At 43.5% G+C, this 19478-nt stretch overlaps 1 protein-coding gene across 2 annotated transcripts in view; it reads right to left on the reverse strand.

Annotated features, from left to right (window-relative positions):
- DTNB (dystrobrevin beta) overlaps nucleotides 1-19478 on the reverse strand; it is a 216309-nt gene that overhangs the window by 125717 nt on the left and 71114 nt on the right. For both annotated transcript variants that reach the window (XM_075144762.1, XM_075144761.1), the window contains one exon: nucleotides 17554-17678. In XM_075144762.1, coding sequence (XP_075000863.1) covers nucleotides 17554-17678 — 125 coding nt within the window. The remainder of the gene's footprint in view (nucleotides 1-17553; nucleotides 17679-19478) is intronic.

Genomic DNA, 19478 nt, shown 5'->3' on the forward strand with positions numbered 1-19478 from the left:
AAATCTCAGAAAGACTGAATTTGCTCAGTTGCAAAATACGGTTTGAACAATGCCGTGGGAAGATGCTGCAGAGCATGCAAAACAGATCGCAGGAATAAAATCACTGTATTTTAAGAAGGGTTTGTTCTTTTTCTTGTGGTCTTTTCTTTCCTTTTCACCGTCTATGCCTCAAAAACTCACGGCCAGGTCTGCAGCCGTGCTTGCAGCAGTCTTTGTCGCCCCACAGAATTCCCACAGAGCAATCTGGCCAAAGTCAAGCAGCCAGATTTAGCCCCTTGGGCAGCTGACTTTGAATCCTGCGCCATGCGTAGCTCGGCTGGACTTGAGGATCAAGCCCAAGGTTTGTGATTTCTCTTGGCAGGAGGACTTAGGAGGCAATATTTCAAAGTGCTGACTGCACTCCAGCTGCAGGCTGAAAACTGAGCTGGAACACGACTTGCACTTAGAAAAAGGAGGAGGGTTTCTGGCTACTTTTGTAGGAGAATATTTGATAATATTAAATATATTTTTAGAGGCACTATGCACAAACCAGAAATATGTAAAATCTTTCCTTAGTGGGTTTTGTGGTTTTTTTAATCTTGGGTAGGAGTGTGGATTAAGAAACAAGAAACTACCTCCTTCCTCCTTATAAAAGAGGGAAGGAGGTGAAGGATGGAAAGTAACAAGCGACAGGACGAGAGGAAATGGCCCCAAGTTGCGCCAGGGGAGATTTAGGTTGGATATTAGGAAACATTTCTTCACTGACAGGGTTGTCAAGCACTGGAAGAGGCTGCCCAGAGAAGTGGTGGAGACACCATCCCTGGAGGTATTTAAAAGACCTGTAGACGTGGTGCTTAGGGACATGGTTTAGTGGTGGGCTTGGCAGTGCTGGGTTAACAGCTGGAATTGATGATCTTAAAGGTCTTTTCCAACCTATGATTCTGTAAATAATTTAAAAGTCTTGCTCTGCTTTACATCAGGAAACCCTGATAATTAAAATATGCTGCTACAATGAGAAAATTTTAGAGAGAGTTGAATTGTTGGAGTTCTATTTCTATCCTGAAACTATTTCGGATTAGATTTCTTCAATTTCAAATAAAAAGGGCATTCTGTCCCACAGGCAGGTAAGACTTGGACCCAAAGCATCTCAGTTTTGTCCGACTTGTGCTCTTGCACAAGAGACCAGTTCTACTTTCAGGGACAGTGGCAGAACCGTTTTCTCCAGCGAGTGTGTGCGGCTGCTGTGCCGTCAGCGATGCATGAGCCACAGCAGAACACGACTCACTCTTCTGCAAAAGTAGCGGCTGCCCCAGCCTAGCAGGAGTAAAGGACTACGAACGCTTCTGCTGACGTGAACAGATACAGCGGTATGGCACGGGAAGCCATGAATACGTGAATGGAGCAACAAAGCTGAAGGCACAGACTTGGAGTACACAGCGCTGCGTTAGCGTCGTGGAAACGAGCAGGTCGTGCATCGGGAACGTCAGAAACAAACCGACTGCGCTGGAAAACGGACATTTAAAAGTGCAACAAATTTAGCTCCAATTCATCCAAAGGAAATTTGCTGCTGTTGAAACAGAGCTAAATTGCACTTGGGGATTACATGATGCAGCTTTTCAAAACATCAGTTGGCTCGACTTTGCCACAGGCGAACTGGCTGATGAATCCGTGTCCTCAGGAGCAGCCCCAGACCTGGTGCCAAGACCTTCTACAGCTGCCTTCAAGGTAAAACTACGCCGGCTTCGTGCTCAGCTCCCAGACAAGGGTAGACGTGGCCACAGGGCAACGAAAAATTCATATCAGTTCTTCCTTCATCTCTATTCTATTCAAGGGCTTTTTTTATCTCAGCAGGGAGCCAGGGAGAGCAGCTAGTCAGGTTCAGTCTTGAGCTTTGACGTTACCTTTGCGATCCCCCAATAAAATACCAAAAAACTCCAGCAAAAAGTGGGAAATCGTTACCCGTTATTTCTACTGTGAAATAAAAAAGAAAGCCTGTTTAAAGTCAAAGTGCACTTTCAGTATAAAAGAGAGATCTAAGTTTCTGCTACTTTCTCAGTTTCTTTTCTGAGCAGGGAACAAAAAAAACCCAAACGGGTAACTTGAATTCACAGGACGTGCAAACCAATTAATTGTGCAGATGAAACAAACTTGAGAATGGAAACGCGTTTGTGGCTGTCCCTGAATGGCAGAGAACCAGATGTAAACTTCCCTGTAGCCCTTTACCTGTTCCTTAAGCTATAGTATTGTTTAAATATTTCTAAAGAATTACTGCATTGTAATTAAAATAATGTACACGATTGCAGTTTCAGGAAGGCACTGAACACTTACTCTGCACACACTTTTGTAAAATTCCAAGCACAAGATGACTGTCAGCAGTTCCTCACTGTAACGTACTACTTTCTGACAGTGTATCTATAAGAAAAAATAAGGAATTGTTTAAAAATAGCTGCTAACACTTCTCCAATGAGAGCATCAAGGGCAAATACATCCATGGGTATGCTGAGCCAACATTTTTATCCCTATAAAAATGGAACATAACAACTGTAGTATTAAATTGGATCTCAACCACCCCATTCCGGTGCAAATCATGTGAGCAACTTTCAAGAAAATTTGCATGTATATATTACAGATTAATTACTCCTTTGTTCTCTGTTATTTTAAACAGTAGAAAATAGCCAATTCCTGTTCTTAGACTATTCGACAGTGGTTTTTTATTTGTGGACTAGGACCGAGAAATGTGGTCTCTGCTTCCCTTTAAAATTTTGAGCTAAGTTTTCTACATGCCTTTTTGGAGCTTTTACATCTGTTTTTTAACTGTGACTAATTTTCCTAATGCCACTTAGTAGTAAACCAGCCAAAAGCTATCTTGATGTGCAGTAAGGCAGAAAAAATAATTAACGTATAATCCAAGAGCAATTTAGGTTAAAAAAGGATAATCCAAAAATAGCAGCCTAAAAATTTCTGCCAAAGGGAAACATTTTAAACATGTTTGGATACGATAATGTTTCACTACCTGAGTCATTACTAAAGCTGGGATAACAACCTCCTGTCATTCAGCCTGGCTTTGCATTGCCATGCGCCCGGGTGAGGGGACTCAAAGATTTCATCTTTTTGCTGTCCTCTGGAAAACTGCAAATCTAGGTTATTTTAGCAGCAGGAATGACAAACAGACTAGTTTAATTTTACAGGGTTGTAGTAATTTAAAAAACAGTTTAAGGTGTATGCTTCTGTTAAGATGATCAGAAACAAATGAAACATGCCAAGAAGTTAAAAACCAATCACAAACCTGAAAATACATACAGATATTTGAGATTTTACAAAAAGATGAGTACTGAGGAAAATAAAACCCTGAGCACTATAATAACACCTAGTGAAAATATATACAATGTATTGTTTCTGAGCAATTTTGAAACAAAGTCTTCGCTGTTTTTTTATATAATAGCCAATTTATTTGTATGCAACATCTCTAACAAAAACATGAAAGAGCATTCTTCAGCTGGCTGCTATCTCTAGCATGTAAATGGAGTAGCACTAACTGTTCAGAGACACTGACACAAATATGAGTTTGTTGTTATGCCTATTGATTTCCAGTGATTTGCAATACGCATATTACTTATCATGACAAAATGTCACGGTAAATTCTGCTGTTTCCACTAAAATGTCACATGGGTATGAATGATCTATTAATAATTCTTATTGTAAACAAGGCTTCAAGTGAGATATTACTTCAGAATGACTTTGTTCTTGCCCTGTTCAAAAACAACTAACAGGAAAGATGGAAATGAAGCGTTCGGCAAGTTACCCATTCCAGGCTGTTCAGAAGACACCCCGTGCCGCGTCCCTCTCCGAGCTGCTCCTACAATCTGTTTACGACAGCCAGAAACAAATAAAACCTGACAGCACGGTCACGCTACCGCTCCTCACTGGCATCCCTCTCGCTAGTCCGTAACAGCTCCCTGCAAACCACCACAAAAAACCAGGGTTGCATTTTAAACAGCATTCAGAGAAGTTAACTCTGCCTTCACAGCGCGCTCCTGTATCCCGACGGCATGCAAAGACCCGGCTAACGTTTTCACGCTAAAGCAGCAAACCGGCGAGGGCTGCAAAGCCAGCAAACCTTTGTGGCCGTGGCGAACGCCTCTCCGGTCCTCCACCGAGCTGGCATCCCGATGCGCGGCATCCCGATGCGCGGCACGGCGCCGTCTCTAAGGAAACGGAGCCGCCACGTGACCCAGCATCCCTGGGCGCAAGGTATGCTATCCGACAAAATGTTTTTAGGCTGGATAAGGCAGCCAAGGATGAACTGTCCAGCTACAAAAGGACTGGGGATTTTTTTAATTTTTTTTTTTTCAATCTAACCCATTTTGACCTGTTTGAAGGTGAAGGGACAGACGTGCCCCGTCAGCCAGAAGCAGCACACCGACGCAGATGTAAAGTTTGTTAACAAACAAACAACGCTTTATATTTCACTACATTCTTCCCCGTGAAGAAATTCATATAAAAGTGCGAAACCTACTCTTCAAAATACGATATTCATCATAGAATATGATGAGAAACATAAACATAACAAAGGAAATGCCCCACTGAGATTCAACCGCTGCCTTTTAGAGGAAGAACGTTGCTGCGGCTCTCTAAGGAGGCTGCTCGCAGCCAGCTACGGCACGACCCACGTGGATTAAAGAGAGCACAGAACAGTTTCTCTCCTTTGTACAATTCCAGGTCCCTAGTTATTTGCCATGTAGACATTTGTGATTTTAAAGTCTTCAGTGGATCAGACTTCTTCCTATTTCAACAGGACCCCAGGCTTCGGAACATCAGTAATCTAAGCCTTTAATACTTCCAGCATCAGTAACTGACCTCCTGCTGCCCGTAGAGAAGGGGGACAGGAGAGCCACTGACATCGTGTTCTCTGCAACGCTGAGGAGCTTCGGAAATTTAAAAGGAAGGAAGGAAGCAAGAAAGGAAGGAGCAGCAGAGAGGAGGGAACAGAAATAAAGACCGACTGGAATATAAGCACAGATCTAACCGATACACACACACTAAAATGCAAACTCCCGTACATTTTGAACTAAAGAAAAATTAATAGGTGATTCATAAATTGTAAGTATAAAGGAGATTATTCTACCATGTAATCTGACCTCCTGCATATAAACCCAAACAAACATACAAATTAAATTTCACCCACTTACTCCAGCATTGAGACGAGTTATTTAGGTTTGTCTAAAGCCTAATTTCAACAAGTTTGGATCTAAGGCATCAAAAAGTCACAACAACTTCCCTTGGTTGTTTATTCCATTACTATCTTGATCATAAAAACTAGATTCTTAACTCAAATATGTTTTGCTTCAGCATCAATAGCTTAAGCATTAAAAAAAGTCTCAGCTCCTTTTTCAAGTATAAGAGGAATTATAAATAATGCTCCATATTCTGTCCCAGAATAATAGCATTATTTCCAGAACCATGACTGTGAATACAAGTATTATAAGATGTGAAATTATTATTAAATAAATACTGACAATATCCCACAACATGATGACGTAACATAGTACCTTGGCAGTATCGCATTGTCAAGGAACAGGTGAGAGCTGCTTACTAATGCTGTAAAAAGATTGATGTACCATAGGAATAAAAAAGAATCCAAAATAAAAACCCAGAATTATAATCCCACCACTTGGAGGTTCCTATTCTTTTCGCTGGATAATATCATAATAGCCTTCTACCAGCCTGAAATCGAGAAGAGATTTCCCCCAGCCAGCAAAAACTGCAGGTACTCGCAGCCTACCATGGAAACCAACAAAAAGAACTCAAAACAACGAAAGGTCTTGTTCTGTCACGGAGAATAAGGACAGCTGCAGTCAAAGCAAGCATATCATCCAGGCCTGTCTACTCTGAACTCTTCAATTACAACAGTGGCCAAATGCCTCAGGGGGAAAAAACCGCCCCCAGTGCCTGTCCACACCCTCTGCGGGGCCATCGGCCGCGGGGCCGCGGTCCCCCGGTAGAGGCTGTTACAAATCCCGCTGGAGAGCTGCTGCGCCCTAGCCCAGAGCAGCACGTCGCCCAGGTAAAGCAGCAGAACCTTTTTCGAACCAAACGTTAGGAAACAGCTCGCTCTCATGGAAGCCTGGAAATCCAGCAAGAATCCCTCTCCCGGCGCGAGACGCAGACCCCGCGCGCGAGGCAGCTCTTTAGGAGCCCCGAGCCCGACCCGCTGCGCGGGCTGGGAACGAATTTCAGTCTGAGTCCATTAAGAGGACGTGCGTGGGGTATCAGCCAAACCAAAGCACCAGTGTGGAGACACCTAAAAGCATTTTAGTCCTGAAGAAGCAACGATCGAGACGACTACAGAAAATACAGAAACGTGCCTCCTTCACTGGGAAATGAAGGAAAATTCAATGTAGCAGGTGGTGTATTCAAACGCAAAACCTAATAGAATACCGAAATCAAGGAAAATATGCATTTCCAACAGGATTAACTTTATAACCTTTGTGTAAAAGAAGATGTCATCTGTCTTCTGTTAAACATCTTTACATCTTTTAAATGTATATTTATGTAATTTTGGTAAAAAATGCCTGTAATGTGACACAAGCAGACACCATTCCTCAGCAGTGACAGAATAAGCAGGAAAGTTAAAAATAAGCCATCGTATTCCGGCAAAATAAATTCATACCAAATGCTTATGCAGATCTTGGGAAAATACAGCCATTTTCAAAAAATGCAAACAGATAAAAACAAGGGGGTGCCGAGACCTCACAACTGCGTGCAAGCATCTAATCAATGACGATAACGAAGACATGCTTTTCAGTGTCTCACGTCACCTTCTTCAGAGGACGGGGGCACCGGTGCAAGCGGGGAAGGGCGCGGGCCAGCCCCGTGCCGGCGGGCGCAGGCAGCAGGGCTCTCTCGTCCGCCCGTCGGTGCCGCGCTGGTGTTTGCCCAGGCTGGCAGGAAGCGCGCTTGGCCACGGCGGGGAACCTGATGGCCACGGCGGGGAACCTGATGGCCACGGCGGGGAACCTGATGGCGTGGAGACACAACTCCTTGCTCCGTGGGGGCCGGCCGGCTGTGGCTGTTAACCACGTGTACCACAGAAACGGTGCCCGTGAAGGATGGGGACTGGAATCGCTTCCAGTACAAAAGTTCAGAGAAAAAAAGAAAGCGGGCAACACATGCCTGTGAATTTGTACACGCACAGCACACAGACACGCAACACTGCAACGAGAAAACCCCGCGCTGCCAACGCAGAGAGCAGAAGTTCCTCTTGGCTATTCCTGACTCCGGCCCAATGGAGGAGGAAGGCACTCGCACACCTCGAGGTCTTTGTGCTCGCCTTTTTCCACATTACTCCCACCTCAGATGAGAGAGAAAATTCTCTCAATTACCCAGTTTATCTTTTTCTCATTCATTAAGCACAGAAAGGTAACAGGTTGTTCTCTCTCCTGTTCCTGGTAATCAAAGGGAATTGTCTGTCAATAATTTACACGCTGCAGGTCCAGGACACTGGACCCTGTATAAGAGGAATCTCCTCGCCCTCCCCACCCTGGCCAAGGAGGAACTTGTGTCCGTCCTTTCCTGCTGCTGCCGAGAACGGCACCGAGGGATCAGAGAATCATCGAACCATAGAACAGTTTGGGTGGGAAGGGACCTTCAAAGCCCATCCAGTCCAACCCCCTGCCATGGGCAGGGACATCTCCAACCAGACCAGGTTGCTCAGAGCCCCGTCCAGCCTGACCTTGGATGTTCCCAGGGATGGGGCATCCACCACCTCTCTGGGCAACCTCTGCCAGGGCTTCACCACCCGCATCGTGAACAATTTCTTCCTTCTATCTGGTCTGAATCGATCCAATGCGGGGTGCTACTGCACCCCAAACACGCTGCCCTGACACCCCACGTGTGACGGGATGAGAGACCAAGGAGCTCTGACGGGCGAGTGGGTGCTCCCTCAGCCCTGCCCTCGCCCTCCCTCCTCACCTCCCATCCCCACAAGAAGCCTGTGGGAAGTGTGGGGGACCTCTCCCTGGCACACCGTCCCAGCCACCGCCACGCTGGAGCCGCTCCAGCCTCCTCCGGCTGGCATGGCCGCAGCAGCGTCAGGGCGGGCACGCTTTCAATTACATTTTGTAAGGGAAAATATCCTAAACCCCGAAGACGCTATAGCCCTGATAGCTGTTATCTCACAGCCGTGGCAGTCTCCCGCAGCAGCACCCGCGAGCCGCCCGGCACAGCCATGCACCCGCTGCAGCAAGGGCACCACTTCAGACGCCGCAGCCGGCAGAGGCAGCGCTCGGAGGCCGCTGGAGCCCAGAGCAAGCTGCGGCTGCTTCGCTTAACGCCGGAGGCTTCGACAGCTCCCTGCTGCGACTTCAGGGTTCGGATGCTGCAGCAACGGCTTCACCGGTTTTGCTGCCCAGCCCGAGCCTCCCGCTTTGCTTTTCAGCCGTGCTCTGGTGCCAGCCCGCAGCGCTGCACCCCGCGGCTGCCGCACCCTCTAACCACGGGTGCTGGAATGTGCCGTCACGTTTGTGGCTTACTGCTACGAAACGGAAGATACGAACTACATAATATCAACAAACGCTTTTTAAACAGATTAAGGACTGTTAGAGCTCAAAAACATCTGACAGTTTGTAATCTTTGAAATTAAATGATCTTAGTGGGTTTTTACAGCTACTGTAAAAGATTTGAGACTTTTAATTATGGGTTCAAAGTATAAAGAAAATGAACCTCGATAAACTGTATTTTAATACTTTGTTTTAACGTTATACTCTATTTAAATAAGGCAAATGTAAAATTATACATCTAGGACATAACAAGGCAGAGTAGATGCAGAGAATAGTGCTCTATTTCCAAAAGCAGTGATTACAAAAAAGGATTACAGACCACAGTGGAGAGTGAAGGCAATTTGTTGGAAGCCGAGCTAATCTGATCCTTAACATATATATATGGAAATGTATTAGTGTTTAGGTAGAGAAATAAAAACAAAACAAGGGCTGGAAACAGAACGTAGTTTAAGAGAAAAAAAAAAGGAAATAAACCACAAATATTACACAGGAAGGAAGACTATCCATTCAAACAAACTACTATTCGAGAAACCGGGCATTTATAGCCTCTGGAAATCACGAGTGCGTGCCTGTATGGAGGGTAACCTTTCCCAAATACAAATTACTGGGCTCAGTAGAGAAGGAAGGTGGTGACATTTAATGATCAATGAGATACAGGAGGTCAGACCGGCTGATTTAATGTTTTCTGACCTTAACTTCTATAAAAAGTCATCTTTGATGTAGGTTTGCAATAAATACTGGCAACCTAAGCGTATTTCTCCTTCCTTTCCTTTGTGTTCATCTAGATTTTATTTAATGCACTTAAGAAGCTGATTTGGATCAGCAACCCTTGATTCTAAGAGAAAGGATCTATATTTTCTTGAAGGTTTTGCAGGCCACAAAGTTTTTACAGGAAGGTTTTCCAGAAAACTTCCCTAACTGGAAGAAAACCTGTGATTCGTTTGCAGTTACCACTAACGTTTGACAGTCGGACAGACCAGGATGAAGGAGGATAAAAATACTGCTCACCAGATCAGTCTCTGCTCCGACCCAGAGCGAGTGGTCTGTGACATTTCACAAGTCTTTCTCCAGAAGACACCAGCCCTGCTGAACCAGCAACGTCCGGGGGGCATCCCGCCCCGTCCCTTTAGGAGCTGCTTATGGACCCAGCACCGACCCTCCTCCTCCGGAAAATTGACCATTAACCTCTTTGCAGAACATCAAAAGACCTTTTTTCCAAACCCAGGGTAACTTCATTTCTTTAATAGCCCTTGACAAATTATCCTTTCCAAGGCTTTTAGAAAATCCAAATACACGAAATTCACTGGATTCCCTTTATCCATGGTCCTCCACAGAGGACTGCCACTGTCAAAGTCGTCCAGTCACTGAACGAGGCCGGATTGATTTGTCTGAGAGGGGCTGGAAACCCTAAGTAATCACAACCATCATATACAAAATTAATTATAAAATAGGGTGGGGTTGGGCTCCTGAGGGTTTCCATGCAGGAAACAATAGTGAAGCATTTTATTTTGCTCTATAATTCATTGCAATGGGCATGTCCGGCAGTTATGTACAGTTAATCAAAATTCAACACATTATTTTTCTTGCTAGGAGTATTTTTTTTGGACATATTTCAAACAGAGCAGTTTAAAAGGACAAAGAAATGCAGAGTATTGCACAAGCTAAGACATTAACTTGATAGTCAAAGATCATGCAGTAGCCACAGCTGAACGATCCCCAGGAACAGGGGGCCACGATACTCGAGATCCAGTGGCCAGCATCACCGACACGTTCCTCTCCCTTCTCTCTCCTGGGAAAGAGCACGAGGGCAGCTCACAAGAGCATCTCCTTTGAGCCACGCGAGCACCTCTGGTGTACCGTACCTCAGACAATGAGGTGCCTCGGCACCTCTAAACCTCAGAGCTTTTTGGCAACCGCAAGAAATGATTTCCACCAAAAGCAGACTCACTAAATTAGCTAACGACGTTTTAGCTCCAATGTTAAGCACTGCAGAGGCAATAGGCAGCCTGGGCTGAAAAACAGGCAGTTTTGTAAGCATATCAGTTTTTGGTTTCCACTGCAATCCACATATTTTTCAAGCTTTTCAGCAGAGCTGTCCAGAGCAGCAGCAGCAGATAAAGGGATATGATTTTTGACAGGTCATTGCTCCCTCCAGGGTTTTGAGCTGAAGCAATGAAAGAGACCCAAGTCATTGCTGCCTGAGAAAGTGTTGGTGGGGAAAAGAAGGGAACAGTCAATAAATAATTTTTTAATTGTCAAACAAGATAAAACTTCTGGCCACATATATATGATGGTGCAGAAGCACCTTTGCAACCTGCAAACCAGTATTTTTACCATAACACTTCACAAAGATCTTACAAAATTTATTTTCATGTGCAAAGGCAAACCTTTTACACATTTTCACTGCAAAAATTTCTGGGAGAAAATATATTCAGTGTCAAACCCGGATCTCTTCCCAAATTGGTCATACCACTGCTGGCAGAGAACTAAAAGGTCATTGTGATTTCTTACGGGAAGCAGGCGACAGAGAACCATACTCCATTTTAAATTCAGCAATTTCTGCCTTTCTCAAAGAGTTAAACCTATTGTCTTGGTCTTTTGAACTCAGGCAAATCTCTGAAGTGTCATTTTGCTAGAAACAGGATCTAATTCACGTTCTAACTTAACGTGACATGTAAATAAAATAACGTAATGGGGAAGAACAAGAAGCCAGTCCATAGGCATTTTCCCCATTTACACCCCACCGCTACACCACTCTTCCATCGTAAAGAGAAATTGTACTTTTTTAACAGGGCATGGCTACATTGCACTGTATACGATATATACAATATATATGCTGGCTAGCATGTGTCAGCCACATTATCTTCTATGCATACAGAGCAGAGCATTTCCCCGCTCTTCACTGTGTTGAAGTAAATATTAGCAATATTAGTAAATATTACTGACGCCATTACACATTCCCCCGTTACCAGGCAGCTCTCCGAAGGGCTGCGCCTAGACTAACGGCAGCACGCAGGTCCAGGACTTGCTGGTGGGAATCCAGAGGCGGGCTTGCAGCCGCATTGCCCTGACAGCTGCAAGCCCCCGAGCACCAGCCGAGCATCGCTAAACCCGCCGGGGATGGCGAAGGCTCACCCAAGGGGACCAGCTACGCGCCGACCGCCCCAGCAGCCTGCTGCGCTTTGCCGCAGTTCGTAGCGACAGGCTTGCCAGCTGAGCTGGGGCGATCAACAAAACTCACGTGCCCCCAGCCTCCCTTCTGGGGGGGCAACTTTCATACATGGGAGATTATTGCTCCCTCACGACATTGGCCTTGGCTGACCACAAGGGAAGCACCTTAACAACATGGCCCTAACTTCGTTTTCTGTCAGCCCTGCCAGCAGCAGCGGGAACGCTGTGCATCCCTGCAAATGCCGCCTCATCCCATTTTCACTGATCTGCTGAAGCCTTAGAGAAGCATCTCCAGTCCAACATAAGAAAGTTGATTTGAAGTAATCCATTGTCCTGCATCTCTCTGCGGCTTCACAGGTTTGTCACCTGGAGACACTCCTAGCAGACAGAGCCACCGGAGTGGGACGTACGATTCCTCTTCAGCCGTCACCGGCCACGGCACAACTCACGAGCACAAACCCACCTTCACTCGCGTCACGCGGAGCTCCCCCAGCTGCGAAGAGGAACGGCCGTGGAGGTGACACATGCCACGTTCTGCCGCCTCTCCCGCGAAGGCACCGGCAGCGAGGAGAGAGGAGCAGCCCGGGGCAGCAGCATCGACTGCCCCAGCCGCGCGTGACGCAGCCCATCTGCCACCGCAGCAGCGCCGCGCCACCGAGACTTTAGCAACAGCACAAGAACACCTCAGGGCTGTAACGTTTACTGTGGGACGAGGCTGGCAGAGGCAGCTTTTGCTGGCGCACTTATTTCAGTTAAGAACGGCAATTTTTCATGTCCTGTGTGCCGTGGTTTAACCCCAGCCAACAACTAAGCAGCACACAGCTGCTCGCAACAGGGCTGTGTCACCGAAAGGATCCATCTCGGGTAACATTTTAAAATAAAGGCTTTAACGGGAGGGGTTTGCACGTGATGGGTCCAGAGCCAGGGGAAAATGATCAAGTTATAACCTGAAATAACACCGCAGTGAAGGAAAACTTTAAATTATTTCTCCCAGGAAAAACGATCCATGTCAAATACAATCTCTCCTTTATCAAATATAAACTAAAAAGAGTTTTTTAATGCCTATTCATTTTTTCCATCATATAGACTGTAATGCCTTAAAAAGGGGGAGCCTTTGGACCTGGAACCTGTGGGTTCCAGCAATCGTATTCAGAAAACCAACACCTAAAAAGGAGTATGATTCACACAGAATTACTCTATAGCAGCCAGGAAACTCCCACCTAAACACAGCTTACAATCTGGAGGAGGATGCAGGGAGAGAGAAGCGGAATGCACCGAAATAGCAGGAAATAGCAGAATTTCCATTTTTTGTACCACTGACCCAGCACGGCTGCAGGAATGCAGGTAAAGAGAGGTAGAGGTTGTTTCAGAAACACCCACTTATTTTTTGAAGTGTAAGTAAAGCAAATCCATAATTGCCTTATGGAGCATATGTACAGTGCTCTAGCAGTGGATTCTGTAAAACTCCTGACTCAGAGACTACATTAAAACTTTTGTATGCATTTTTCGTATCTCATAAAGCTATAAGGAGACACTGTAATAAGGAGACACTGAGCTTCTGTCAAACACAGAACTATAAGACTAACTGGAATTCTTATTTGATTTAAAAATACTCTCCTCTTGGTTTTAAAGAATCAGTGGTGGAAATTCCACCACCACTTTTGATTTTGGTAATCTATTCTAACAATTATTTACTTACATTCACTATTAAAAACATATTTCTTATTTTTATTCTGAATTTGTCTAGCTTCAACTCCTGGTCTGTGTCTGTTGTTAAGCCTATCTGCTAAAGCTCCCTGGGATTATATTTAATTTCTCTAGGATAGATATTTTTAGAAATATCAAATCATTCCTTAACCTCTGTGTGTTATACTTACATTACTTGAGTCTTTGGATGTAAAGCTATGCCTCTTCCCACATCTATTTCCAGTCCTTTAATAATTTTCATTGACCTCCTCAAACCCTTTGGCCTTTCAACATTTGTCTGGATTGTGGGTGCTGTAACTACAGTTTTCTGACAAGGACCCTGCCACCACCAAGCACAAAGGGTAAACTCCCCTGTTTGCACTCTCAGGTCCTGTTTGCATCCTTGGTTACAACATCGCCCTGAAAATGCATATTCAGCCAACTGCATGCCATGACCTCCAAAATGTTTTGGAGTCATTCTGCCCAGCATACTGTCCTTCTAATCTTCTTTGTTCCTCCAATATTTTTCTCATTTGCCTATCTAGCCTATCAATAGTGATTTTATACATTTTCCTCCTGGTCATGAAAACGGATGTTAATAACACAGAAGCTAGGCTCGATCTCTGCAGGACTCCGCTTGAAAACACACCCCATTCGACCTTCTTTTTGCAGTTATATTGAGGACAATGAGCTAAACAATTTTTTTTCCCAATCTGCTGTATATATGCTGTATGGATTATGGTTTTCTAAATTATTCAATGCTCATAATACATGCATTATGCCAACAATATCACTTTATTAATCAAAATTAATCTCACAAAAAAAGATACAAACTGAGTCTGACTACACCAAATTGCCAAAAGCCTATGCTTGATTGGCATGAGTTACCTTTTTATCTACTGATCAACAAAACAGTTTATCTACTGCTCAATTATCTTATTCACCATCAAAGTCATGTTGGTAAACACAACATGCCAGAGATTGCCCTGTTTGACTTCATTCCCTGCCCCCCCACCGCCTTGAAAAAAGAAATGAGATCATACGAATTTTCTTCCCGTGCTCTGGGAAGCTGATTGTTGATATGTCTTGGAGCATTGGAAAGTTCCCAATCAGCAGCAAGTATCCAAATTAAGAAACTCTTTCAAAATGCCGTTTGGACTGAAAATGTGGAAGGTGCAATTCAACATCCTTTGGGATTATCTCTGGAAGGTAAGTGTCTCACCACCAGCATATTGCAACTGCTGCACCAACTGCTGCCCCCCTGCCAAAGCACAACCTGAAAACTATTCTCCAATAACTTTTAAACCATAGTTTACATTCTTTGCTACCAATTTTTGTCTTTTCTCCTTCCCTTGACAAGTATAGCTGCTTTTTCTTCCCTTCCAAGCCTTGTTTTCCCTGGAACATGTGGCCAAGTATTCTTAAACTGTTCCTAGTTATTCATATTTTTGCATTCACGTTATTTGCTCAGCTGAAGTTGATTTTAGCTTTGCGAGACATCTCCTCTAAAGCATTTGTTAGATGCTGATGTGCACCTCGTTTACATGAAAAAAACGTAATCAAGTCATGATTACTGACACCTAAATAATGACTCATTGTGGCCCTGAGCAATTCCTCTTTATAAGTTGAGTTCTATCAAAGAATCTCTGCTGGCTATGTCACTTTTCACACTTAAAAACTGTGGGGGATTTTTTTTGTGTGCCTTTTTAAATTTTTTTTTTAATTTCAGTGGTATCACTTACACAGAAAACCCCAAAGGTCTTATATCACTTATACAAAAACACCCAGTACGTCTTTTTAGTCCTATGCTCATTTTATTTTCATGTGATTTAGTGTTTGATATAAATCACCTACTTACATTATTTTTACACCAGACCATTATCTGTTGTTCCCGCAGTCGTCCTTGTAATATTAGGCAGTATTTCCCAATACTTTGGCTTCTTAGTGCACACTTTTTTTTCTTTAATTAAAGCTGGCAGCACAGAGCAGATGTCTCCGAGCTGTCTTGCTGCTGCCAAGAGCGTCTGGGCAGCCGTCCCAGTCACTGCAGAAGGGCTCGTGCCGTACCCCCACCCGCATGTCCCCAGGGCCACGCACCCCTCCGGGCTCCCCGAGCACCCTCCTGCCCTCTGCTCCCAGCAAGCGTCTCCCCAGCTGGCTCCCACCCTGCCGCTGCCCCTGGGCTCAGTCTGTGGGCGAGGAACAGTCTGTTGTTCATTGGAAGCAAAAAGCAAGCTTGGAGGCGCTCCTCTACCAGCACCTTCAATGGGCCACGCATTAAAAATACAGAACACACAGTAAGCCACCCGCTTTTGCCTTGCCATTCCTCGTCTAGCTGAGGACTGAAACCTGTTCGATCTGTTAACAAATTAATGAGTCCTAGCAAAAGAAAGAAGTAATTAATCAAACTTGGTAATCTGTGTCAGAAGTAAAACTTCGGCTCGTAGTTTTGGGATCAGTTTCTGCAGCCTTCCCCACGCAGGCAGTCACAATACCATTGCTGCAATTATTTTCATACACTGTACTTACGCAATTACACATTCTTTTATTTTTTATAGAATTATTACATTGTAAACTACTAATTTTCTCTTGTGAATGTTAGTGTGTTTCAACATGGAAGCAGCACAGAGAAAAATCTAAAAAGACAAATGTGAACGGATTCATGATCTGATAAGATTTTAAATACGAAATTGTTTTTTATGAGGCTGAGGAGCACCCTTACTACAGAAAATCCAGATTTAAAGCTAAGCGACAAGCTCCACAACACACCCCAGCCAAGGCTGGAGCTAATTCTGTGGACAATGTACAACCTTGTCCTCGTGGGTCTGATAAGCCATTCATTTAGGAGAACACAGACTTCAGCTCGGAATTGAACAGTAGCATAACAGACTTTTTTTTTTTTTTTTTTAATTTGAGTGCAATTTCACAGAGAAAAATCAGAACAATTATATTCCATTAAATCAGATCAACTCCCCTCACTGCACAGGACTAAAGCAAGCATTATAAAAGTTGGTAAATATTCAGTGATGCAAGAACTGGAAAAACAATCACACAGCTAAGCAGAAATTGGTAAAGCTCAAAACTATGTTGTTAAGGAGTCTAGCATTGCAACTACTCTTCCATGTCAAGTTATGGATCTTCTATGCTTTTCACAAAAGAAAGCCACACAAGTGCTGTACCACACTATGATAAGCTTTACAATTCTCACCTTTCCAATATTTTGACAAGCTAGCCTCCAGCTTTTTCTTAATGACTGCCACAACTGTTAAAAGGAGCATATAGAAGAGCCAGTCAATCAAAATCCTATGGCATTAGGATAGGCCAAAGCAGCACATCCTAATGTTGAACTGTCAGAGGTTATAAGACATTCAGATTTGAATACCTTGGTTCTCCATTCAGAAACCGTGACAGAGAAAACAGCTCAAGCAGAGTCTGGTATTTAAGATGTCAAAAGAAAACCAGAAGAGCATCAACTCCACTTACTCTCAGAACTACAAATTACTTAATACTCATGAAAATGGGAGTCCTCCATTTTTCATAAATTATATCCCTTTGCTTTGCTCCTCTTTCCTTGCTCTTCTCTATACAGACTTTTTCTCAAGACTCTGTAGGACATTAAACCAGATCTATTTGGAGGCTTAGTTTATTATACATATACAGTAATAGAATTTGTTTGGGTTTTTTTTGTCTCAGTTTTTACTTCTGATGTGAAAACTGGCAAATTGGGGAAGCAGATTGATTTCAAGTCTGTTCAAACCAACACCAGTACAATGGTATTTCATTAAAATCATTCCATCGGTTCAACAATAAGGTCAGAATGAAAGGGTAACAATAATGCCATTGAGCAGAAAAACACAGCGAACCTCTCAGTGAGACAAATAAGAATGTAAAGCCAACGCTCCCAGGCAGCAGCAACATGCTAAACCCCGCTACTGCTAATATCAGGCAACATTAACTCGCAAGTAAATATGTTTAACATTGTTTTGTTTATATAACTTTAATCTACAATAAACGAGAAAATAGAGTCTGATCCAATATGATCATGTGCAAAAGGTAAGATTGATTAGTACTTTGAAATGCTAATAGCCACAAAACCAGCCACAAATACCTTGCTATGTATCACTGATGAAGTGAAAAACAGATTAAAATACATACTCACACTATATGTGCAAGATCAAGTGGCTTTTCTGGCTGCTCAGGAAATACGGGACGAGGTGGTTCTCTACTGGGTACGCAACCAAGCGATTTACTAATTGCATGGCTCAGCTTCTTCGCAGGTGATTTCTGTTTTTGAAAAGAACGACAAAAATGAGTTGACTATTACGAAGAGCAGGGTGATATGTGCAATCAGATAACAGAGAAGTGTAAAAAACCGCATATGAGTACTGAGACATTAGTACACTAGTACACTACAAGTGTACTAGTGCGATTAGATGCATTAGATTAGATTAGATTAGTGCACTACATTAGTACACTACAAGTGTAGAGACATTCGTACAGACACTATAGGTGAACAAGTTTTCTGGGGCTTTTTGTGCTATTCGATTTCAATAATATTGAAAAATGGAAGTAGTTTAACAAAAGTATGCAAGATGAAGAAATAAACCAATTGTCTGGTGTTTCTATCAGGAATTAAACCAAGGGGCAATCATATCCAATTAAGGGATTTCTTATACTTACTCGCAACGTCTCTGAACACAGGCATTGTATTTTGAGGGGAAGGCAGGGGAAGGACAAAGGCCCTGTGCACGAGCAGGTAATAACCTGCATGCACAGACTCACCAACCGCCTGCACCGCCTTCGTGTCCCATCTATGGAATCAACAGAAAGTTGGCGCTGTGCCCCCTCCCTCTGTCCTTCGCAATTGTTTTTGAAAGACAACTTTCGAACTTTTTGTTTATTATGGGCAAAGCCAAGGTGTTAAGATAGATATGAACGACCGGTTTCTTTCTTCTCTCCCACCGTGCACTTGGTTGTGCTCACTAATCTCACAGGAGCAACTCTCCTGGGATCACCTAAGGAAGACTGACAGGCTGGCGACAAGCGCTGCCAAACACGCAAGAATGGATAGCTGGCCTGAGCCATGCGCTTCAAATGTGTTTTAAGTCCAATGTTGACTTACAAAATTAAGTCTTAAAAATGTTATTACATCCACCGAACTCATGCCAGTGATGTGGGAGGCCAGATAATGGTTTTATGAGAGCTCAGAAGTAACCTGGCAGTTCTGTTTTTCTGATCTAACTCACTAACAGTCCATGTGTGTGTAACCTAGTGGCTAATTACTCCTATGTAATTTTTTTACTACGCCTGTAAGACATTCCAAAGCAGAATTAGGACCAATTCTCAAGGCACATTCAAATTAAAATTCAGATTAACACTGATTTAAATAGGAGGCAAGGCTACCCAGGACAGGAGCTACACATACAGTTACAGTTCATATAAATTGGTAACTAGCAATTACTAACAATTACTAATATTTACTAACAATGAAATAAACAATTAGTAATTAGTAAACCAGTGAGAATCTTCACCTCTGGGCCTCTTGGCTTTATTAACAGGCAATAAAGGCTTTTTTGAGTGGAGAACCTATGCGTGAGGAAGCTGTTCCCTCTGTGGATTTACATGGTTTAAGTATAAAGTAAAATACTAATATCAATTGGAAAACAATAAAAAAAAAAGAAAAATTCCTTTCAAATTAGAAAAGAAAGATGAGCTGGATGCCTGTGAGAATATATTAGGACAGATGGTTCTTAACTGAAGATTTATTATCCTCCTTCAATTACCTTACAACTCAAAGTCAATGCTAACTGAGAACTCTAAATACCATGAATGGAGGCTGCCTCTGAATTCGTGATGAATGTAGTCTTGGGAGAAAAAGAATTACTCATGATCATATTCTTCCCTGGAGTACGTGTCAGAGAAGATTCAAGTGGTAGCTACAGTCAAATTCCAGTCACATGCCTCCCCCAGCACCCAACACTGCTTTACAACGCGTACTCCGGCCTGGTTACCATATTAAGACCATACTGTTTCACAAATTAAACCAATTATTCAATATGTTGCAGCCTAATTCCTTTCAGATTC

The sequence above is a fragment of the Calonectris borealis genome, chromosome 3 (assembly GCF_964195595.1).
Source record: "Calonectris borealis chromosome 3, bCalBor7.hap1.2, whole genome shotgun sequence".
In the NCBI taxonomy this organism is placed as follows: domain Eukaryota; kingdom Metazoa; phylum Chordata; class Aves; order Procellariiformes; family Procellariidae; genus Calonectris; species Calonectris borealis.